The sequence below is a fragment of the Pollicipes pollicipes genome, unplaced genomic scaffold, assembly GCF_011947565.3.
Source record: "Pollicipes pollicipes isolate AB1234 unplaced genomic scaffold, Ppol_2.1 Scaffold_7261;HRSCAF=8764_pilon_pilon_pilon, whole genome shotgun sequence".
NCBI lineage: Eukaryota > Metazoa > Arthropoda > Thecostraca > Pollicipedomorpha > Pollicipedidae > Pollicipes > Pollicipes pollicipes.
Window position 1 is genome coordinate 33,759,313 of NW_023597054.1, and position 24,846 is coordinate 33,784,158.

General features: G+C 53.0%; 1 protein-coding gene across 1 annotated transcript; it reads right to left on the bottom strand.

Moving 5' to 3' along the window:
* Nucleotides 1–890: 890 nt before the first annotated feature.
* Nucleotides 891–13,126, bottom strand: LOC119111323 (bone morphogenetic protein 8A-like). The gene is made up of 5 exons (XM_037235137.1): nucleotides 13,115–13,126; nucleotides 12,470–12,580; nucleotides 5,198–5,336; nucleotides 1,549–1,732; nucleotides 891–1,347 (listed from the first exon to the last, which is right to left on the bottom strand). Exons 1-5 carry the CDS (start codon nucleotides 13,124–13,126, stop codon nucleotides 891–893), a joined length of 903 nt encoding a protein of 300 aa, XP_037091032.1.
* Nucleotides 13,127–24,846: the final 11,720 nt, after the last annotated feature.

Consider the following 24,846-nt stretch of genomic DNA (forward strand, 5'->3'; position numbering starts at 1 on the left):
ATCACAGAGTTGGAGCCGGTCGGCCAGCGGGGAGCTACGCGGCCATCGTCTCGGAGATCAGACCTCGGGAGGCCGGAGCTAAAGCTGCTGCCGGGCAGGCCGGCCGGACCAGCCGGCGTCGTGGAGACCTGCGAGCCACGGGCGGCGACCAGCGCTCCCCCTCGGAAGCTCAGTCTTACAAACCACGCTCGTGCAGCGGCTACAGCGCGCTGCAGAGTCTGCGCTGAGAGGTGTGGCGACCAGTATTGTGCGCGTGCTCAAGGGGCGACAGTCAGTGGGCCGGGCGGGACCGGCGGCCGGTGATAAACTGGCGGAACGATCATCTTTGGTGCAGGTGCGCCGGGCGTCCGGTCTTCTGATATGGAGAGTGCAGACAGTGGGTCAGAAGTGCTCAAGCGCCACCAGAGCGCTGACTCGCCATGACCGCACGCCCAGCGACTCGCAAGCGGTCGCTGTAAAAAGCCACACTCTTTGGCCGGCGCGGCGGCGCTAAGTATGGCCGAGGTGTTCAAGTGCGCACAACACGAGCACAAACAATGAACGTTAAAACCTCAGAGGTAAAGTTTCCCTCAGGGGGTCGTCCAGTGCGCAAATGAAGAAAAGCGATGTCTCTCAACAGAAATACGAGCATCGCTTGGACACCGGTCGCCGGAGCAGAGGCCCATTCCGCACAAAACGTTCATCGCTTTTCGCCATCACACAAACATGACAGCACAACCAACAAACGCGTCGACATGGGCATCACTCAGGAACTGCTGAGTGCGATGGAAATGACTGTGAAATAAATAACCAAAGTTTCCGTATGAGCGTCTGACTAGGAGCACTGTGCCGGCAACTGTCACGCGCGCGCGTCTTTGGCGCCGAATTGGTCCGTGCGGCGGGCGCACTGTCTATGAGCACTTGCACTCGTCGGCCACCACGTTCTCCCAGTAGGTGAGCTGCGGCGATCCGTCCACGGTCTTGTGCGCGATGAGTATCGGGCTGAGTTTGCTGGGCACACAGCAGGTCCGCGGCACGCGCCGACCGCCGCCCGACCTCCGCTTCCGCTTCTGGTGAACGAAGCCCTGTAGCAGCGCGTGATCGGTCGCCACGTTATAGGAGGGCGGGCAGTGGCCTCGACAGTAGAAGGCGCTGAATTTCTCCGGATACAGGATGAAGTCGAAGCCGCCGAGCTCCGTCAGGTTGACCTCCATCTCATGGCGGCAGCACCTCTTGCGCGACCCTTCGGCGCAGTCGAGCGGGCCGTCGCGCCGCGGCCGCTTGAACGGGTTAGCGGCTCGCTTTGTGCGCCGCTCAGTGCGCGTGCGGAGCGTCAGCCGCGGTGCGCGCTCACGGTCGCCGGCGCCGCTGGCCACGCGCACCGCGCCCTGGCAGCGGCTGCACTCCACCTGCAGGCCGTGGTTGAGGTCGGGCCGCGCTCGCCAGCGCTGCGCCACAGCTGTCACGTTGATCTCGTGCCAGCCGTCGGCGTCGACCGTCAGCCGGTGCTGTCCACGGCGGACGCGGCGCGGCAGCCGGCCGGGCACCGCCGGCTCGCTCAGCTCATACACGGTGAGCTGGACGGGGCGCGGCCCGCTGCCGCCCGTGCGCTCCAGGTATAGACCGAGCGCGCCGCTCGTCGTCACCTCCTGAGCGCCCAGGCCGGCCTCCTCCAGCGGGAAATAGACGCTGATACCGGACCGGGTCCGCGTGCGGAGCTCGGCACTGCGCCTCGTGCGACTGCGGTACCAGCCTGCCGGCAAAAGCGAACACTGTCATCAGCAACTTGACCGAGTTCTCCAACTGGAGCACTATGCCAATGTACGGTGGCGAGGGAGGGGGGGGGGGGGGGAGGGGCGAGGACTACTTTCGTAGGGAGGGGATGGAGCGGGGCAACGGTTCCCCGGTAAGTCCGCACGTCTGCCCACACAACGGACTGAGTGCCGGGCAGCCAGGCAATCCACGGATTCACACATCTGGACACATCCCCAATCGGTCTATTCGATTTGACCGTTACACGTAAAAGGTTGGGTTCGGGTCGTCGGGCATCGTGATAAACAAGGACAAAGGACAAAGTGACGAAACTGCACCTCAATTAGCTATGCCCACCGCGTTAACGTGACGTACATCCACCAAATTCAAGCGAAGCCATCGTTCCATACTTTGGCTCTAATCACCACGTCAAACATGTCGAACGTCTCCATTTGTCAACATCACACACAATGCTAATCAGGATTCTTTGGGCCTTACAAATGCTTTTAAGCTGAGTGCCATCTCAGTCCCGGGAGCATTCGAGCATCACGGAGACAGGAGCGTTCGGTAATCCCATTGCCTCAGCCGAATGCTAATGCACAAATTTATGTGTGTCGCATAGGCTACACGGGAAAGTTGGACTTGCCCGTGCTGACATTTGCCAGGCCCTTCGACCTCGCTGCACCTCGGCTGACATCGACGAGTCGTCGTACGCAAATGAGCAGAAAAGCTGCCCGAATGATCTCATGGTAAATTCGGGGAAGGGAACCAAGGGAAAGTACCCTATCTTACCGGGATGACTGGACCAGAATTAACCGGTGAGGCCGTCGATGCAGGAAACACCTTCAGGTGACGTTCGTATCGAGAGCCCGTGACCCGAGTGGAAAGCTAATAAAACGTTCACAACAGGATGACTTGACGATGGCTCGGACATGCGCGAGCCTGACGCCAGTGTGCAGCGTGCAGAACCGGCGCCACCGACCGCGTCGTGTGCACAAGCGCACAGAAACGAACCAAGGCTGAATGTTGGCATCAGCCCTCCGTCGAAAAAGAGGGCCCTCCACTCTGCCCGTGGCTACGCTGCTCTGAGACCTCAGCGCCACAACATGAGTAGTTTGTTCGATCCAGAATGCCAGAACAACAGTTCTAAAAACCCCAAAACAGCGTTCAGCGGTGTGCAGCACTCGCACGTGTCGTGCGACGAGGACGCAAAACCTCCTCGTTTCTCCGAAACGGCCGGGCGACCAACAAACCGGGTCGGACGCCGCTGTCCAATTCGTTCTCGGAAGGTGCGCGGCGCCGGCCGCCTCGCTGGAAGTGTTTATCGGGGCCACCCACGTCGCTGCTGCCAGAAGGATCGATGCCCTTCGCCGAAGCGGCGACCGTCGGCGGCTGAGGCCTGAATCACGGCACCAGGTGAGGGGGAGGGGGGGGGGGGGCGACGCCGGAAGCCAGCGTGGGAACCATGGCGCATGGTCGACCGTCCGGCGTGCAGCATGGACTCCCTTCCTGGCGCGTGGATACCGCCGAGGCATACAGACACTGCCAGCTCTGCGAGGATACCATCGGGATACCCAGCCACTGCCGGCTCTGGGCAGATATCACCGGGATACCCAGCCACTGCCGGCTCTGGGCAGATATCACCGGGATACCCAGCCACTGCCGGCTTTGGGCAAATACCACCGGGGTACCCAGCCACTGCCGGCTTTGGCCAGATACCACCGCGGTACCCAGCCACTGCCGGCTTTGGGTGGATACCACGGTTACGGCTCTCTCAGCGCCGCTAGCCGTGCTGCGCTACGGAAAACGCCGGCACTGTGTACATGGCTAACCGGATACTGCCGCGTCCACGTGGCTTCCACATGGTCGATGCTGATGGAACGACTAGTCAGCTGCCGCGGCCTGACGTCGACCAAAGGGCTGAGTCAGAGGCGCCAACGCCAGGTCGCCGCCGTCCCTCCCCTCTGCACCCCTCCCCCCCCCCCCCCCCCCCCGGGCATTGGCTGCCACGGTCGACGTTGGCACGCCATGTGCTTCCGACGATGCATCGGAAAGTCCCCGGATGATTGGGCAGACCACTGCACATTCCTCAGTCGCCTACAATCCAGCAGGACCGCAATCCTTCTACTACCGAGTTGAGCGACTTGGTGCTCTAAAAAAAGAGCGACTCATTTCCAAGACCTGGCTGTGCGGCGCGCGGACTGGCTTCCCCAGGCCGGGCCGCTGCGTGGTTCGCCCGTCAGCTGTTGGTGATGTCATCCATCGATTGTCGGGTGACGCCACTGCACTAGGTGGGAGCCGGTCGCCGGCGGCTGGCCCACTACCTGAAACTCTCCCGACGGCCGGGCCAGTCGAGCGAGCCAGTCAACGGTAACTGAGGACAGTTTAGTTCCGTCGGGCCTTTTCAGAGCGGGAATCCCGGCACGGTAAGACAGTGGTACACTCCCAGCTGCTTGCGAATTCCATCCAGTCAAGGCAAATAAATTTGCTGTCTCCGCATACAAAGCGGTGAAATCCCGCGAGAAGGTACTAACAGGCTGAGGCCACAATAAGCCGTCAATGCGAGGTGACATCCGTGGATGACGAATAGCGGGAGCTGTGTGGTGTTTTTCTGCACGCTCCAACAGCACTATTATTCCAAAACCATACCGTCACGCGCGGGAATTCCCTCCACCTGGCTAGATCGTCACTGGGTGTTTCTTTAGGATGCATACAGCATTTTCTGCGTCTGACAAGCAATTTGGCCGTAACAGAGTCCAGCAGGCCGAAAAAAGACGTCTCAAGTTACACCTGGTAAAGGCAGCAAGCACCGGTCTCTCTCTCTCTCTCTCTCTCTCTCTCTCTCTCTCTCTCTCTCTCTCTCTCTCTCTCTCTCTCTCTCTCTCTCTCTCTCTCTCTCTCTCTCTCTCTCTCTCTCTCTCCCTCTGGGACCGCCTTGGGCCGTCGGTCGCTCGGGTGGGTCCGGTCGGCCCGCGCGCCGCTCCCGAGAGGGACCTGGGCGCTCGGCGCCCGGCTGGCTCGCGTTGACGTCTCCGGCTGCCCCGTTCAGGTGGGCCGATCACCTGGACAGGTGCGCCGCCAAAGACTTCATCTCACCGCCAAACTTAGCACTGGGCGGGCCAGGGATGCTGCGGCGACCGCCACACGGCCCACGACGCTAACACCAAACCGCTGTCGCGGCCCTCACGCGGGCGGGCGCGGGTTTGTACGCCGGCGCCGCGGCAAACAGGCAGCTGACCGCCTCTCGCCAGGACGTAAACAAACGTGCCCGCCAAGGACATGTGTTCAGGCGAACGCTCACGGTAGGGTTTAAAGGCACTCGAGTTTGACATTGACGTCATCCATGGGAGACGCTCTGTTCGTAGCGGAACCTGTCAGGTGACACCTGACAGGTGTCACATCCTGTGGGCATGGACAGGTGTAGGATCACGCTTGCGAACATGGCACCCCGGAAAATGTGACTTACCTTCGTCGACTATGTTGTGAGAAGATCCAAAATATGTCACTTCGTCGACATCCTCGTCGTACTCCTCTTTTCGCCGCTGCTCAGCTTGTAATCGGTTGTATTCCCTCATAACTTCCTCCATTTCGGCATCCGTGACATTCTGAAAAGAAGAAAAGCGGTGTTTACTTTCACTCAGAAAAGTGGAGCCGATGATATCACAGGGTTCTGTGTATATCCCGTGCAAAAGTGTTGGGCGTTGCTGCCGAGCTATGTGGTCGAGGTTCACATGCTGCGTCGAGGTTGCTCGTGCGGGCTGAGCTGGTGTTACGGACGCGTGAAGTAGGACGGCACAATACGTTCCCCTCGCAAAGCAGGTAATTCCATCACATGAAGCTCATCGCCACTGTGCATGTCTAGGTCGGCCAAGGATAAGAAAGCCCAGCCGAAGCCGCACCGCCTCGGAGTGTCCCGGCCGGTCTGCCCGCGCGCTGTACAGTCCAACCTATTCAGCCAGGCTGCGATCAGAGGGCCGCGCTCGTCGCGGCGATGACATGACAGCCGTGAGGGGGGCCGATTGCTCATGACTGCAGCTGTAAAGGAGCCGATCACTCATGACTGCAGCTGTGAGGGAGCCGATCGCTCATGACTGCAGCTGTGAGGGAGCCGATTGCTCATGACTGCAGCTGTGAGGGAGCCGATCGCTCAGGACTGCAGCTGTGAGGGAACCGATGGCTCATTACTGCTCCCGGACCGATCTCGGCAAGCGCAACACAGATCAGCCCTCTACTGTCTTGCCCAGCTGCACAACTCTGCTTTCGTTCCATCCTTTTCATTAACTCTGCATGCAAGGAGATCAAATCCGGGAATAGAAGAGCATTTGCGGACAGGTACTTGCCCGTTAGCTCAATCCCTTGCCACTGCATGTTTCCCATGTTAAACGGACGCGGATCCTCAGCCGGCTATTCCCAGCCGCGAGCCGCGGCGCCGATCTCTCACTAGGCCACTCATAAGCCACTGAGGAGCTGAACATCTCCGCCCGCGCTCGGCGCTACTCACCGCGTCCGAAGCGGGCTGGCTTGGCCGCCCACGACGACCGCCTTGCGCTCCTGTCGGGTTTTACCATTGCGGCCCGGCCGGCGCCAGGAAGACGGCAGCTGCCTGAGCGCGCGACAGGCCCGTCGCCTGGCTGTGAGCGCGCGACAGGCCCGTCGCTGGTGACCGGACTGGTGCCGTGTCAGCGCCGCTGCTGGTCACGGTGACGCGACTCGCGCACCTCCTGTTTGACTAGGCGGCAGCCGTCCCGGCCGACTGACGCCGCCGGCGGCGCGGCCGCGTCTCACGCGAGCCGGCCACGACCCGCCGCGCTGGACGTCCACAGCGTGCGCTGTCGCCAGACGGCGCCGTGCCATTCGCATGCACGAGTGAGTGAGACCTCACAGGGTGTGACGACCCACTCATCGGCCAACCCGGGCAACAGGACCTAGCCAACCCGGACAACAGGACTAAGTCCACGTTAAGCCCGCTGACACCTGACGTCGGGATCAGGACATCGGGATCAGGGCGACTGCCGGACGGATGATGTGGGCAGAAAGCGGAGATGTGGGAGGGGGGGGGGGGGCACGCGCCGCGAGCCCGCAGCCAGCTGGTCAGATCCGGTTGGCCCGCCGCCGCTCGGCAAGCGTTAATAGTCGGGAAACCCGGATCGGCAGTGGGCGGACGGCGGCCGCAGGCGTCCGGACGGCGCAGTCAAACGGCTCCGCTGGTAAAGCGGGACACGCCAGCACAGCGGCGCACAGGGCGCGACAGCCGCTAGCACATGATCCAGCTGAGGTGGTCCGGCCACCCTCGGCAGCCTGCCGCGCGGCGGCCGTACCTCTACGACGCGGTGCGTTGCTCAGCATAGCTTGATGCAATCCAAGATCTCAGCCAGTTTGCAGTTGCCAGGGCCTCGCCTCCATTACGGCAAATCGAGCTCGTGTGAGCCGGCACGTGGGTTATTCTTAACCTTAGGGGCGAAGTCGGTGCAGGGATGAGGTGCGTGTATCACGAGCGTCTTGAGTTCGTCACGCGAGGCTGGAGCCGCTTGCCCCCGACCCCGGCGGACGGTCCCCGTCACCTCTACAATTTTTTCCCGAACGGTAATGAGAGCGTGGATGACCGCGCCGAAATAATGCCCTCCGCGAGCACGAACGCAGCAGGGTCGAACTGTCCGTGTTTGGCTCTCTTACCGCGCTGCCAAACCACACTGTCCTGGACCGGGTCTCAGACCGCGTGACTGGTCTGACCTACTCAGCCTCACCAATTCGATCAGGTCCGAGCTGGATGCGGCGGCGGTCCAGGACCGGCGCGTCGCACTGGCCGGCGCGGCATGATCCGCCTGCTCGCCCTGTCAGCCGGCTGTGACCGCCCCTAACTCTATTTGTTGTGGAGCCTCGCCGGCGACCGCTAACGAGCCGTAGCTCGTGCCAGGCGTGGCTGGCGGTTTCTGGATGGCACATCACCGCTGCCGGTCTGGGGTTCCCGACGATTTCGGCGACACGGGCCGGCGATCCGGCCCGGCGCGCTCCGCCCGTCCCACGGCAGCCGCAGAGCGCAGCGTCACGACGGGGCCAACTCGAGGTTGCCCAAGTGTCCGGGCCGTTCCACGTTAAGCCGACGAGTTATGCTGGTCTGCACGCGTCATGGAGGACGGGGTGAGAACATGAGTAACGGTGCCGCTGCTGAGGCCCCGCCGTCCGCCACTCCAGGCGACCCGCCCCGCACGCGCGTGCGCCCGCTGCGCGGGAGGCCGGCGGTTGGTGTGGGTGCCGAGCTCTCCGCAGATCCGGCTGGGTTCGTGTCGGCGGTGCGGTGGGGGCGGCACACCCCCGCCCCCGGCCGCAGGCGGCGCCGCCCTCTGGCGCCGTGGCTGTGGCCCGGCCAAAATCGCCCGCTATATCAAGAGGCTCGCCACAACCAGGCTAATCGCCGAAGCGTTGCATGTGTCGGCAGCAGGAAAAAGTGAGCCGTGTTTTCGCACGAACCGGCCGCCGGCCTAACGGTGTGGGACACTCTGAGTGGCGCAGATCAGTGAGGCTGGTTCGGGTCCTCTGTTGTGGCCACGACAATAACAAGTGGTGCAGAACAGCAGCGCTAATCCCGGCGCCCGTCTACGCTTGCCTCGTTATTCACCGCCTCACCCTACAACTTACGCAACGCGACACGACGCAACGCGATGTCTCATTTCTCTACGAGCATGTTGCCGGCGTGAACGTTGGGTGATCTCACTACCTTCTCACATGTATAAGCTGCCAGAGCACTCGCACAACGCCGGTGGCGCTCCCTGTGGAGAGTGAGCGAAGTGTGAAGAGTACCGGAGCCGGAGACGATTTTGGGAGGTTGCAATATTACTTCGAGTTTCAGTCTTTCCTTTGCTGCGTGGGACCCAAACGGTCAATAATGGCTCAAAGAGCTCTAACATCAGCAAAGCAAACATGCATAATCCGTCTTCTACGTTTGCGGCATGCTCATATATTCTGCATTTTAAGTGAGGCATAAACCATATAACAGAAGGAGATAGCACATTTCAGGTTTTAAGAGCGAACCAACTGCAACGATTATTTGCGCATTATAATATGAAAAGGTTGACGTAGCGGTGCGGTCAACTTCTTCACCATAACAGAAGGGGTTGACAGTACCGGTAAGGACATACTGTTATGAGTCAACTAGCAATACGCTGAACAAGAATAATCCATGCCCATTAAATTCCTCCTTTGGAAGGGTCTTGAGCGCCGTTACAGTCTGGAATATTTGCAGAGGAATCCGACGATGCACCGCGAAGATAGCGTACTTAGTATGGGGATCAGCAGCTGGTACTTAGCTTTACAACATGCATCTGCAAGGACACAACCATTTATCAGTTAATTCATTCGAACGAAAGAGCTGCCAGATCCCCAATGAATCAGGTATCGTCTCAAGGATTAAAGCTAGGGCCATTCACATCAATTCTCCAATCACTTAGACGCTGTGAATTGTGATTGTTGTAGGGCAAGTGGGAGAAGATGCGACGATGATACCAAACATGTCGCAAATGCTTGTTCTGACGCAAAACGAAGTAAGGCAAATTCCAGCATTGTTGCCGACACTCAAGAATGTTATGGCTCAAAGAATGATTTCAAAATTATGGTCCCCAAAAGTAACCTTTCATCCCTAAAATCACCGCAAAAATTTCAATCTTTCGCTTCATCTTCGGCTAAAAGCTATAGACGACCACGCATCCGTCCATAATATCCAGAGAGTGCCGCTAGCGCGTGCTCGCTTCCACCAGGTAAGACACGTGCAGAGGTACAAGCTTTGCAGAGTAATTGCAGCTTTATCCGAAGCCTGCAGAGAAAAAGAAAAACTACCAAGTGAATCGGGAAAGTACGCCATAACTTTCCACGCATTCTACTTGAAAAAGGCTTTTCGGATTGCCCTATCTCTATAAGCTCCCGCTAAAACCACCCCCATCTATCCAGAGTCTGCAATGAAGCATTGCATTCCCGTACCACAGTCTGCGAATAAGTCTAAATGAACGCCTTGCTTCGTCACATCCTGGTGCATCAGCTGGCTGGGAGATGGGGCGTAATATCTCTTGTGTAATCTATGACATCATTCGCTGACAAGCTAACATGTAAGGCCATGAATAGGAACACCGAAAGAAGCTTATATTGCAAAGGCTGGGCTTATTTTGTCGGCGTGAAGAAGGGATTTGAGCATTTCGACGGCAAAGGTCATTAGAAGATTCCATGGACCGTTTAAGGTAGGGCAGAAACCAGAGGTACTGCGATGTCAAGGCTGCGGGTTTTCTGTTTACTATAACATTTCTTTTATTACACAAAATTACAGATCACAGCACTGACTACAAATAAATTCGGTAGCCCGTCATGCTGCCTGGCATATTTTGCTGCACGGGAATAACAGCCATGTGCTCAAGGGATTTCATATATCACAAGTGATTTACGTCAAAGTGCCACGCTCCTCCGTTACTCATCGAGGGTAGCATGGACAATCATGTGTGGGGCGTTCAACCAGAGAGCTACAGAAAATGTGGATTGCTTTGCCGTTAGCCGTGATGACGCCCCTGCCTTCGAGGTGCTGCGCCCGGCTGGTGGGTTCGGAGCCTCATGTCAGCCTGCCGTGAGGACCGGTAGGCGGGAACACCGTTGGCGCCAGCCTGCCGTCGTCTGAAGCCGATGAGTGACTGGGGCGTCGGACTGACGCCGTTCGTATTCAGAATGCCATACCGGTTGGCTCGGCCCCCGAGAATGCCCAGCATTTCCGCCGGCGGCTCCGAGAGCGACAACGTGCCGAGGCTCCGGCTCCGCGAAACCTGTGCAGGGCATTGTAGCCAGAAAGGCGGAACAAACTGGCTCTAGGCGCCCCATCGCTAGCTCTCGGACAATGCATGAGTTCATCGAACTAAATAGTGCTGAGTGATACTACGCCGTACGGGCAGTGTGTTTTTGTTTTCAGCAGACTGTTTTCTTCTATTTGTCGAATCAGCGATTTTGCTTTGTCATGTAGCGTTGTATGTTCACTATCCTACAATGCGATATCACTGAGATCAACCATTTAATTGCCGGATGGGATAGTTCCTTAATAAATCGAATTGAAAACAATGTATGTTTCATTTACTCAGTGCTTCAGTTTGCAGTGTCTGACACCGATTCGACTTTTCAGCTGTAACGAAGACACGATTGCATGTATTCTACATCGAGGTGTTGAGTAGGTTAATCAATATTTAACTCTCGTTCCAAAGTCTGAGAGGGAAGGCGCACGCTATGTACACTAAACCGCTCAAGGGCAACCGCAAACATGTCCAATCTTTCAGTTTGCTTGCAATGCGCTTGTGGACAGACAAACATTGAGCGTGCTGCTCACGCGGCGCTTGGTGCACAGTGCACGCTTTCACACTCGATTAGGCCCCGTCGATCGGGGATCTTTCAGATAGCGGAGTTTACCGAGGCGTATCTCGTCTGAGGCTGCAGACACTCAACGGTCGTGGAGACCGATAAAACCGCTGCACCACCTGATACAATACCGGGCCCGGCACGTGACAGTGCATGCCGCGCATGCCTCCGAAAGTGGCGGGTCTATCTCTGACACTTTTACAAACTAAATCGACCGGCCCTCGACTCGGCCGTTGTAAACAGTGCCGGGAGCGTCGCGTCAACATTGGCTGAGCTCCAAGCGCAGCCCACAGCTTCTCGGTAGGCGGCTTGCGTGCTGATGAGATTCGCGGCCGTCCCGTGGCCGCCCGGCAGGGACCGGCGGTCAGCCGTCCGTACCAGTTCTTGTTTGGCAGCACGACATCCTGAACGGCCTCGGTCGTCGGTATTCAGCGGCCACCGGCCACGGCACACGTAAAGGATTAGGAAACGCTGCCAGGCTGCGCAATCACCAACATCGGTCACACCCGTCACACACGTTTCCGACACAATGCGCGTGGCGCGTGCTGTGCTTCATGCAGTGGTGCGTCCGAGCACTAGGTGCCATATGGGCCGATGTACGTGCGTATTACACCGGCAAGTGATGACAGCGCCGCCAGCGACCGTGAGACTGGTCGCCGATATCTGTCTGCGGTGCCGGTCGCCTGTGTCATCCGCTGCGATAGACTGTCTCAGCCGGACCTGAGCGGCGCGCGGCCGGCTGAGAACGAACTCGACGGGCCGGGTTTTCCACGCGCCGTGTCCGGTGCGACAGGCGGGCGGAGAGCGCGGGCCGGGCTGAGCCGCCCACTGCGCGGCCCACGCACCTCCGCCTGCCGCGCCGCCGCTTCATGCGGACCCACTCGCCGGCCTGACGGTGCTGTCAGTGCACACTGTTTGCCTGTCTCTGTGCAGCGATCGGCACCGACAACCGACGTGCTGGCCAGCGTGACCTCGCAGTCAGCTGAAGGCCTATCCACTCCGGAGCTCAAGTCCAATGCCATCAATGCGGTTTAGATGACCCATTTGGCTGGTCAGCATGTTTTATCCTACAAAGGGAAACTTAGGGGATATCAATAGCCGTATTCCCACTCTCACAGCGCCGTAACTGCTCCGTCTGTCTCATTCGTACGCGGCTGTTATTATTTCACATCACCGCGTTCTCCTCACAATGGGCAGCTGCCACGTGTTGCTCGTTCTAATCAGCCAAATCTTTTCTAACAACCACAATGCTGCAAATGCCGGTCAAAGCATTCCAACGAACTGCTGACTAGCATTTCCCACTGCTGCAAACCGGCGCCGCCGTCTGTGGCGAGGCGGACGCCGCCAGGAGTCGGCTACTCACCCTGACTGGCATGCTGGTTAGGCCGAGCTCGCGCATCACGCGCTCCCGTATGCTGTCCACCAGCTGTTCGAGCGCGGCCTCCGCCTCTAGAGCCTCGAGCTCGTCCAGCCGCTCCTCGGCCGGCAGCGCGGCGGCCGCCGCCGCCCACAGCAGCAGCAGCAGCAGCAGCGGCGGCAGCAGCGCCTGCGGCCACACGACACAGCACGAGCGCGACCGGCGCATGACTGACGCGGCCGACCCCCGCATTGCTTCTGGCGGCCGGCGAGCACCCCAACTGGCCCCAGCCCCCAGGTGAGGCGCCACTTAAGTAAGAGCGCCGCTGACCGGCCGGGCGCCGCGCGCCGGCGCGCCGCGGCGTCGAGGGAATCCCAGCTGCGGAGAGCGGCGAGGCGCCGCCGCCGCAGGGGGCGGGGCTGCCGCGCGCCGGACACGGGCGGGCGTGCGCCGGCTCCGCCAGAGCCACGCCACGGCCGCGCCGCGCCCGCCGCCTCGGCATTTTTCGTCGGCGACCGGTCAGCCGGCGGGTGTTCGCCGAAAGGCCAAACAGCCGGATGCGCGGCTGCTGGGAGGCGAGCGTGCGGTCGCCCGCGAGCCCACGCCGACACGAACGGCCCCGTAGGCCCTCGCACCTGGGGCGGTGCTCACGCGCCGCGGCATGGGGGATGGAGGGCCGGCGAGACCACGGCGCGCGTCCAGCCTGCAGCACGCGAGCAGCAGCACACGCGACACGCGTCCGGGAGTGCAGCACTGCATCTGCGGCCGTGCAGCGACTGAGGCAAAGCGCTGATGGGGCGGATTAGCTGCCAACATCATGTTTGGTGATTTAGTCTGTGTTTGCTGCCACCGGCTGTTTACGTGGACAAAATTCGCTGTCTGTCCCATAACACACAGATAGCAGTGTATTCGGGGAGCCTTACTGCTGCTCAAAGCTAGTTAGGGAAAGCGGGGAAAGGCGAGCTGCGCAGGCAAGATATTTACCTTTCTTAGAGCTCGTAGCAGTGCTGCTTCTTCGTTCGTGCGCTGGTGACTGACAGCGCTGCGCAAGGACATCTCTCAAAGGGGGTCCCTCCTTTGGGGCATATTTCATAATCATTCTCTTATGAACTCTGAGGACTGGTTACGTCAGATAATAGCACTGAGTGATGCCACTGGAATACCGTCAAGGCATCATAATGATATCGATTTCAATTATTGTTTAGTCCAAATTACGCCGACAACGCTTCAAAAAAGCATTGCCCTTCTTCCCTGCAGTCGCGGCTACCGTCGTCACAACGGCAGCCGTGCGGGCCTCTGCCGGTGAAATAAAAGAGCGTTTGTTTTTGGCCCAGGGGGCGAGGGACTGGTACCGAGAAGGCGACTGATAAGACAGCAGTAATAGCTTTATTCCTCGGAGGAAAAACCAGCCAACCAGGGGATTTAGATGCCTTAATAATATAAATTCACAGACGGGGCAGATTCACTCCTGCTATTCGTTTCGATAGTCATGTTGCCGAAATATCAACGCATCTAGATCTCCATTTTCCATCCTGGAAAAACCACTGTGGTTAACGCCATGGTCATGTGGTAAGGGGAGAAATCGAAGCCATAGTATTGCGTCTCGTTGAATTTGTGGGATCACAGCTTCATGTTCGCAAATCGTTTCATCTAAACAATGTTTCAAGCTATCGCAGCATTTACCACTCAAATATTCTGAAGCATTGGTGTGTTGCAAACATTACAAAACTGACGCGTTGGAAAAAGCAAGGCAAATGAAATGTCTTGCTTTCATGGCGGTGAACAGGGAGTCAAATGAGATTTTTCCGGCAGAAAAGCCCGCTTCACAAGAAATTCTGAGCTGCTATGAAGGAGTACAAGAAAACTGGTGCCATTAATTCGCGAGCGTCTGATGTAAAAAATAAGTGGAAAGTGCAAAGAAGGTGGGAGACTCCCTTTAATAGAACTACACGAAAGAGGTAGAGCTGAGGTGGAAGCTGGAGCTGCCACTTTTGAACCCTCAACCAGGCTCGCAGCGTGCAGACTCAGAAGCCCGCGAGACTTCGGGCCGATATTTCTGATCACCTTGTGGATTTCGGAGGAGGAGGATTTGAAATGAAACGGCTTTTGCTTTCCTTAGCACAAGTGTACAAGTTATTACCTTGGACTTATTGGTACAACCGTTTATTAAAAAATATATTGCTGCAATCAGATCACAAAGTAAGGAAGTGATATTTGAACTCCAATGTTGGCAGTTATGCAAAGCGTGCCATTTTACAGCGCACAGTGCATGGTACATGCTAGTTGTAGCATCAGGAGCTGCCTGCCATAGCTTAAGAACTGTGCTACCTACATCTAGGTATAAAAACATAACTACGGATTCTGAGGGAAGCAAATGCCCACAAACTAGTAGGAACTATGCTGAACTAATCCAGAACTGATAAATCTTCTGTATTCAAACGAGGGTCTAATTCCCCAACATTGAGCGGTTCGCATACTGAACGTAGAACTATCTTTTGAAGCAGCGTAAGAGCGAGTTTAGCATTTTGCCCTTCTCGGCCAACCTCAAACTGATTTTTTACAACTATACTCCTGGATGTTAAATATACCACACCGAGACACGGTGAAAACTATGCCCTTATTTCCAAGTAGGGCGTACATTATCACGGGATCACCACATTTCAAAATCGTTTCAAAGAACTTCAAAATGGTCTTGGAGAACCCTCACGCGGAGCACCCTTACGGTTCTTGAGACCCTCGCTGAAACCCCTTCGAAGAATGCTTGTCTATCCCGGAGTCTTGCAGAGCTACGCGGGACCCATGCGCACATGAAAGATCGATGTACAATCGCAGGAGGTACACACGGCCCCCACATTTGAAGGAATATAATCAATTATACGCGTCATATACGTCATATAGATATAGAATCGAGTGAATCTTCGGAGTATACTTTGGTTCCATCACTTGGTAATCACAAAAAAAACACAACACTCAATTTTCTGTCCATCAAAGACCGACAGGCAAGGCATTGCCGCGCGGTTTACGATCATGGTGTGGTCATAACCGATGCACATGCACTGTCATGATCGACGAGTAAAGCAACGTCGCCTTTGAAATCGGACAACGTTGACCTCAGCAGAAACATTTCGGAATGACAAAACGAGGCACAGGTTACTCGGTACAACACAGCGTAACCATATGAAGACAAATACGAGCGTTGACCTTAGCACCTGGCGTCCCTAGGGTCCCTAGAATATTATTCAGGACGCAAACTGAGTTGCTGGCTGAAAAACTGGGGTGCAATAATGACCCCTGTGTGTATGTGGGGCGGGGAGGAGGGGCACTGCTGCAGCATACAAAACAGTGCGGTCTCGGTAATAGTGACTGGCAGGAAAATCACCGCTCTGTTTTAATGACGAACAGCCATCAAATCACTCACGTAATAATGACTGACAAGTGAAGCACTGCTACGTGAGCACGGCCTGCAGGCAGAGCACTGCTACCTTTATTTATCACAAGTGAACGGAATACTTAAGCAGCAGTGTCTCCTGCCCGAGTCGTAGAACCTCAGCCACGCCGTTGGCACATCAGCCTCGCCGATGGCGCCCCACTCGCGTTGGTGACATCTCAGCCGCGGCGGTGACGTCAGAACCTCTCCCGTGATGCCTCAATCGTGCAGGTGGCACCCAATCACCGTCGGTAACACCTCAGCCGCACCTTAACACTCTCATCCGCCGCCGCCGCACACACTCGCGCGCACCATAGCACCGATGACTACACGAGTAGTGACGCCCGCGCATCTGCCGGTAACACCTCAGCCGCACCTTAGCACTCCCATCCGCTGCCGCCGCACACACTCGCGCGCACCGCAGCACCGATGACTACACGGGTAGTGACGCCCGCGCATCTGCCGACGACTAGGCTGCCTGGCGGCAGGGACGGCGGCGAGGCATCCGCGGGGCCGCCGCCGCCGGAGACATCCGTCCGCCCACGTCGTGCGTCGCGTGCGAACAGAGTGGCAGGTGAACCACAGCAGAACTGTGGAGACTACGCTGTCGCAGCGGCCAGCGATGGGGATGAGGACTTGACATCCATCTGGGAAAAAGGCATGGATGTGGAAGACGGCGGAGGAATTACCAAGCAACAGTTCCTAGACTAATGACAGTAGCATAGTTTGGTAAAACTGGCAGAACAAAATAAACTAACTGTTCGTAGTATCCGTAAGTGAAAAGAAGTGATCTCTTCAACGTGTGTAACGGTATTGAATGCTTCCATTGAATTCTTGAAGCTGAATATTTTGCATGCTTATAACAATGCTCATAATAAGTTTCCAATGAAACTCCTAGAGAATCATTCATTAAGTTTGGTGATGACTAGTGTGCACATAGGTTTATCCACAGAATCTTCCTTCCAAAAGCTGTAAAACCATAAAACCATAATCGCAAAACTTAAGCAAACTGATTTATTTCCTGTATGTATTAATATGAAGTTTAGATGTTAGATTATGGCCCATGGAAAGCAGATACTATGTGCACCATTTGTGACTGTTTTTGTCGAAAAGCAAAAAAAAAAATGTCGAAGTGAACTTACGGTCTATGATCTGCAGCAATCAACAACATGCACTAAATCAGTACATCAGGCAATGTTGGCAAGTCAAGCAAAACTCACATATTTACATGAACTCAGCAGTAAACCATACAACACGCCTGCACACAACCATCCAATTTGTGTATGTATATCACATTCATATATGCTTTGCAAGTACGGTTCACAGAAAGAGAATCAAAGCATCGCCATCTGTGTCACAAACATCAGTGTCAACATTTTGACTTGAAGCGAGAAATTGCGTTATTTATTCACATTTTAGGGTACCAGATGCAATGTAAATTTTGGACCCACATGAGTGAGAACTTACAGTGCTTGAAATAAGAATACAGGCCCAGCGTGACTTAGCCACGCGTTTGATATTGCTAAATTAATAGTGAGTAACCACGATTTTACAAACATGCCAGAAGGATTCTTGCAGTCGGTGCTAAGCTTCCTGTGGCATAAGGTGATAATGAAATACTTGTTTCCTGCCTATATTCCCCTGTGGTGCAGTGCAGTTCTATGACAGAAACGTTCAATAATTACGAACAGTTTATTTTAATTTCAATTAGATTTATGTCGGGATTTAAACATACCTTTTATATTTTAGGCATAAACCACCCTCACAGCTAATCTTGAACCAAGCAATCCAACCTCAACAACATACTGCACTTTGATCAAGGACTGAAGAAAAATACCATGCTTTTCACCATGACGCGTAGTGTTGCGTGGCGTGGTCTAGGTGTTGGGAGATAATGCGATCATAACGCGCAGAATACGTTTATATGGCAGCAAATGAACACGGTCTGGGCAGCACGTACGCAATCCACACCATTACATCACCGCACTTGTATCAACATTACACCAATTATATCAAATAACGTTCGTATGAATACTCCATCCACTTGCTGAAAGATGGCTCACGAATTGGCGCCCTTCGCGCCGGACGGGACCTTCTGAGAATCCCGCTGGGAAGTATTCAGGTGCTCACTACATCCAGGAACTTGTAGGGGCCTACTAGAGTGACTTCGATCACGATCACGAATTATCAAAGCCTCTACCCGAAAAAGGTGACAGGCAAAGGGTTTGGGATGCTGCAACGCAAGTCAATGTAGTAATAGATCGGGTTATCAAATGCCCTATGAAGGCACTTCTAGGAGATTCTTTTCAAAAAAGTCTCACGATGAGTTTTCAGTGCACTCATCAAAGCTTTTCCAGGTCATCATAGCACAAAATGCCCGGTGGGCTCATCTTATGGATGTAACCCTATCTTCCACCGCCTTCCTCAGCTTGAGCATATTGCACAAATGAACTCCTTGCATGACGGATTAATGCACTGAGTACCTTTCAAAAAGTTGTTTTATGTTTTTACGAAGCTTAAGTAAATGCTCAACAATCTAGCAATGAAGCCATTTGATATGCAGCTCATTAATACGAATGGGTAAACTACATGTATCCAACTAAACATAAGTTTGCTATGTTAAAAGCAATGTTTCACATTTGAAGATATTGAAGCAAGCATCAGCTATGATGCAATAAGGTCACTTATTCCGGTTGGTATACTTTTAAGTGGAAAAGACTGTTCTAAACAACATGATTTCTCTGTTTAGTAACTATGCTCCTAAAAACCTTACTGTTCGATACGCCATTGTACTTTGCGCAACATTGATTGAGAGGCATATGGCGGCCGTTATGTTTGGAAATCGTGCTCACGAACGGAGATATAAGCGACTCGACATTTATACTTTCGTTGGTCTCGATCGTTGGTCTCGTTGGTCGCATGGCTAATCGAATGGCAGAATTTGAATGTCGTCATTAAAGCGTCATGGATGCCTGGGTGACCTTCAGATCGGCTTTCCGAAACAGCCCGCACATCTCCGCGGGCGTGCCGCCCAGAACTAGAGCAGTTTAGGTCCTAAGGAGGACAAGGCTGTGAACTGCACCGAACAATCTTCAAAATAGCTATTTCATTTCAAAGTTCCATACAAATGTGGATCACTCCCTTAGCTCGTGCCCTGCCGGGGTTTTGAGACAGGCGCAACCAGCCAGGAGTCGGTCTGAGACAACCGCGCCTGGCCAGGGGGTGGGGGGTGGGGGGTGGGGGGAGGGGTAAAGTTGACTTCCCCTGGAATCTCCAGCTTCAAACGCCGTGTGAAAAACAAAGATGCTGTTTTGAAGGTCTCGTCCAATTGTGAATAATGCACACCAAATGTTTGACCTTGGACCAATGTCAGGTCACCAGAGATCAAGAAAGGTGAACAAGCGGTCATTTCTATAGATGCAGCTAAAACCTATGTTAACACGTAAAGACGGATACTGAGAGCGCGGAAAAAAAGCGTTTAGACTGTGGAGAATCCGTTCGAACCATTCCTGCTCTCACACAGGTCAGGTCAGCTCAGGTCACTGTCAAAAAATTGTCTACCAGTAGCCTGCAGGAACGATACTTTTGCTCACAACGTACTTTCGGTCATGTCGATTTAATTAGATGCAGTTGTGGGACAAAAGTATTCCAGACACAAAATACCATTTTGTGCTGCCGTAGAGAAGATCAAGTGAAGTGAACTTAGGTCCAAGTCATAAGCCATCCAAGTAAAAGAAATGAAATGCCACCAGGTCTATGTGACCAGTACAATGTTTTGTATGTACTCAGAAGAAGTGTATTGTTCATTTACAGGTACTCAATATCGCATAGGTGTTGTCTACATTATGCATAGTTTTTTTGATGCTTGGCAACTCATTGGTAAAAAACACAGCAGGTCCGTTGGTGCGTGATATTGGACGTCATCAGCTTCACAAACACGATAATGAGGTGGTAGCACGCGGCCCACTCCTTCATGTAGCCTCTCTGCTATTGGCAATATAAGTCACTGACCTCATGTCCTCGACATGCCCATGACCTATTGTTACCTCATTATACAATATCATGATATTGCAACACATTTTTAGCAGCGTTTTCGTTTTCAGACACAGCATGCAGAAGGCACCAAAAGAGATACGTCATAACCTGGGTCAAGGTAATGTGCTCTGTGGTTATGTGATAGTTGTGCATGCAATTTAGTATTTTCCATTATACGAATACCAAAGCTAGGCCAAAATGGTAAAATTTATGTTTTTACAAGAAATAGCTGATATTGACCCGACCTTACCATGCTGTCTTTGCATTTTGCGAAAAAGTAAGATATACAAATTGTAGATAGTATCATATTTTAACATTAAAGTTCTAACAACAGCAAAAGCCCCAACAACGTTGTGGGTGGCCAGAGCTTTTTTATAACAAATGAAACAAATTAGATGCATTAAGCAAGGTCGCTGACCTGCGACAGGTCAAAGTCAGGCCATGACGCTCAGCAAAGGCCATTTCTAGGGAAATGCTCAATCTGATGTGATAGTGTGGTGTTATACAATGCCATACATCCGTAAGATAGTTTCTTAGGCAATAAACCAACTGAATTCATTACTAAAACCAGTTCGATTGACCTGGGGATAGGCATTAGCATTCGACTGAGAACAAAACTAGCCTGCTTTTTTCTTGAGATTGTGCTTTGTCGGCAGTTCATGGTGCTCATTTAGGATTTATTTATGACATGGGCCGCAACAGAAATGTTTTATGAACTTTTGAAAGTAAAAGTAGATCACTGAACTGGAGTAACCGTTAACATTTTGTGTTGGAACACAACCACCTAGCGTAATCCTTGACGCTAATTAAATGCAAAATACCACCAATGTGGTAGATTTTTGTCACCTTCATTTTCTTAAGGTCAAAACAGGTCACTGACCTGAAATAAACACCACTGAACCTTTGCTTGAAATAAGGTATCTAGGTTCACAGAGGTTACATGAAGAGGCCGGGGAACTTTGAGCACTTACTTGGAGCTTGACCTCGTTTGACCTTTCTGACCCCAAGATCATGGCCAGGTAGATGAAATGTTGGCACAAAAGTGGGATCACATTGAGGCCAATTCACCGTGAGAATTCGGTGTTTCTAGCTGTCTAAGTTTTCCTGATCTCGAGGGAGTCACTTGCCCCCCGACCCCCCCCCCCCCCAACCGAAGGGTATTCAACCGGCCAAGTGGGTGCATATTAGAAGACACCCCTTGTAGACACTTCTTTAGCCTTTGCCTTTAGTTTTCTCATGCCTTTTCAAAATCCAGGAATATACTAGGCCCGGCAATCAGTGATGTGGATCGGGCGAGGGTGTTTGATGCTGGCTGCGTCATTATGCAGGCTCTGTTAGTACTGTGAGCAAGCTCTGTAAGTACTGCACATTTAAGAACAGGGACGCTACAAGTTTATGGTAATTTGGTTTGCAGCGTCTGCCTCAGAGATGTCACTAACTGTAATAAAAAAGGCTTTGGAAAGGGTCGGTAGCAAGAGATCAGGCATCCTGTCTGTCCATAAAACCATAATCTTGTTACAGCCAGTCAGCCGCAATGTCATCAAATTATGCGTAGTTACAAACATGTCATGAAATTACTGTGAAGTACTTCGAGCCGAATATTGTTGCTTAAACGTGCTAAAAACAAAATCTGATTAAAAAAAATAGTTTTACAAAGTTCTGCACCGTAATGCTTATTGATGACGACTCCTATGTGATCAAGGTTTGTCAGCACATCCTGCCGCATGCATACTAGACACTAGGAATACACGGTGGCTACGTCCTCTTCACATTCGACGGTAGATGTGGTACTATTAAGTGGAAAAGGCAGCTCTAGGCAGCACAGTTTATGTATAGAGCAAACATGGTCCTCAACACATCATTGTTTGATTGCGCCATGGAGCGTTTGTATGGCGCTCAGGTGCTGCCAAGCTAGCCGTGCGAGATTGCCACCCTAGCACTCCCTTGTAGCACTTCACTAGACGGGAGATGGGAGTGGCGGTGCTGGAAGTGTTCACTAAGCCAAATTTGTTGTGTGCTGATGTTTTGGCTCTTTTCGTGGTGTTCTTACATATTTATTCGTGACTTTGAGATGTTTACTTGTATTCACGTACTCGGCTGTGGCGCTATTCTTAAGCATTTCGATCACAAGTGTTATTTGTTTCCATAATGGCTAGCAATCTTGTCCAACTTCTCATATGACGTAGCAAAAGACGTGGTTAGTGGCTGAAACTTGCATAGTTTGTTCTCCATTGATTAAGAGCCAATTGGCGTCCACTATATTTGGAAATTGTTCTCGTGGACGCCAGAACTGAACGGCTCGACGATCATACTCTTCTTGGCCCTCAACGCCGTATGACCAATCGGGCGGCAAAATTTGCATGACGTTGCTATGACGTCATCAATACCTAAATGGCCTTGAAGAAGTCTGCACGAGAAAGTCTGCACATCTAAGCGGTCGTGTGGCCCAAAAACTACAGCCTGTTTGTTATTAACACGCGCTCGGGTGGGGGTCGAATTGGCTTCCCAAATATTTTTCGGAATAGTTTCCGAACAGCGCGGCGTAAAATTTTGATGAACCTTGCAAGGTCACCGCTGTCCTATGGCAGGTCAGTCAGGCCATGACTTCAGCGAAGGCAATTTTCTGGGAAATCGCCCAATCTGATCAAACGATAGAGTGTTTAGACAAAGTCATGCATCTCTGAGATGCTTTCTAGGCAGCACAACAATTGAATAAACAAATGACACTGACCTAGAGTCAGATATAAGGTCAGACCAAGGTCAAAACCAAATTGTTGTATTTACTCTCGGGCTTGCTGTATGGGGTAGTTTCTGGTGCTCATTTTCGAATTAATTGATGGCAGAAGCCGCAATATACACGTACCATGGACTTCTCAAAAGTTAAAATAGGTCACTGACCTAAAATGACCAGGTCACATTTTGTTTTTAGGAACATACTGCCTAGCGTTATCTTTGTCGTTTATCCAAATGCAAAACCTCAAACAAGCCTTTTATGATTTTGGTCCCCATGACCTTTAAAAGGTCAAACAAGGTCACTGACCTTGAATGGGCATGTGATTATTCTGCTTAGAAAAGTTATCTAGGTTCTGGGGGCCCTTTGGAGGCCAACCTGGAATATAACCTTGTTTGACCTTAATCTGACCCGAAGGTCATAACCCAGGAATCTCAAACATTGACCTGGGTGCGTTCACGTACAGGTGAATACACCCTGTGAATTTCGTATCTCTAGCTTTCTTAGTTCCCGAAATCTCAGGGGGTCAAATTGACCCCCAAACCGAGCGAAGGGTATCCAACCCGGCCGCGTATTAAGAAAGGTAGGGTTGCGAAACGCCACCAAATCGCACGATCGTCCAGTTGCAGTAGGACCGGGGTCTTCTATCCTGGAACGTCAGAGTGCCCAACGGCAACAACGTATGACTGACCAGTTAGCACTGATGTTGATCGTGCTTTTCCATTCAAATGACGCTAGGCATTTGCGTTAGTTCTTTCGTCAAAATGGAGTTAAGCGGCTATTATCACCTTTTGTTTATTAAAATACTATTGTCCTGTTGTGTGAAGTATTAGATAAACTTCAACCAGGCCTTTAACATGATAAAAACTGTTTGAATATGGGTAGGAGTGTGTGATTTGCCTGCAAAAAGTTTCGGTGGCAATCAAGCATGAATGCGGGAACGTTATTCAAGCGTATGCGTTCCTCTTTTCTTGACTACATCTCTTTCCCTTAAAACGCAGACCCGTTCAACGTATTGTTATGTTGACCTTTGTATTGACCTTCAATGAAACGGAGTTCATTTTCGTCTTACGGCGGGTCTCTGAGGCTTTTCTTCTATTTTTCTTGAGAATTCCCAATTTAAGACGCGGCAAGGCAGCATGTGAAAGGACCTTGAAAACTGCAGAGGGGTCAGTATGACCGAGCAAACTACCAGTCACCCCTGACAAGTCAAATTAGGTCGCAGAGACCAAGAGGCGTTTTCAAGTCACTCTTTCTCGAGACCCAAGTATATTACGACAATGCAGACAGCAGCATCGCGCAGTTTCTGACAATTTGCATCCGATGAATGTGAGGGAGCGTCGGCACTATTTGACGCGCGATGTGTCATTTCAGGGCGCAAATCACATACTAAGCACAAGTCCACTGAGGCTGCCTCTTTTCAAATGCATCTTGCACGAACTGTTAGTGCGGGTGACTCTAGGCTCAGGGTATATGCTGAGTGCAGGGCCCGCTGCTTGTATCCTGCACCTGCCCCTCGGCAGTGCCAATTCGGGTTCAGGACTGATTCGACATCAGTCCTTTTTGCCAGATAGCACTTAGGATGTATTTTTTTCGTGTCATACAACGTTGCGACAACGCGGCTCGTGCAAGTTTGCCCGCCTCTGATCACTTGTCACGTGTCTGCTACGCCACTTTTGCTCCACGCGATCCGTTGTTTCTGGTGCTTGAACCTGGGGCCATCGGACCCAAGTCCGCGATCGCTCACCTTGGCCACATAACCCGACATATAACCTGACACGCCGCGCATGGTACCGACGGCACTTGCAACATCTTTCATAGTTTGACGCAGTTTCCTTCTGTTTTAGGCACGAACAAATAAGCGATGTATTTGCTGCGCAGCCAGTCTTGAACTACCTTTAACATCTCCTTCATCCCACGGCCCTCAAAGGTTTCGAATGGGGCAGATGGTCCATAGAAGAACTAAATCAAACCGAAACCAATGGTCATCATTGTGTGTCATTGGTCGAAAGGTTCAAAAAGAAATTTGGCAACAGGTGCATGCAAGGAAGTAACCAAGTAACCAAGAAGTAATACAAACCGCACGGTGTGGGCGAATGTGCTGTGAGCAAATCGGTGAACGATTTCATCACTATCCGCTCTACCAGTTTCACAATCACTGGTCGACCGGGAAGCAGCCAGTGTGACCTT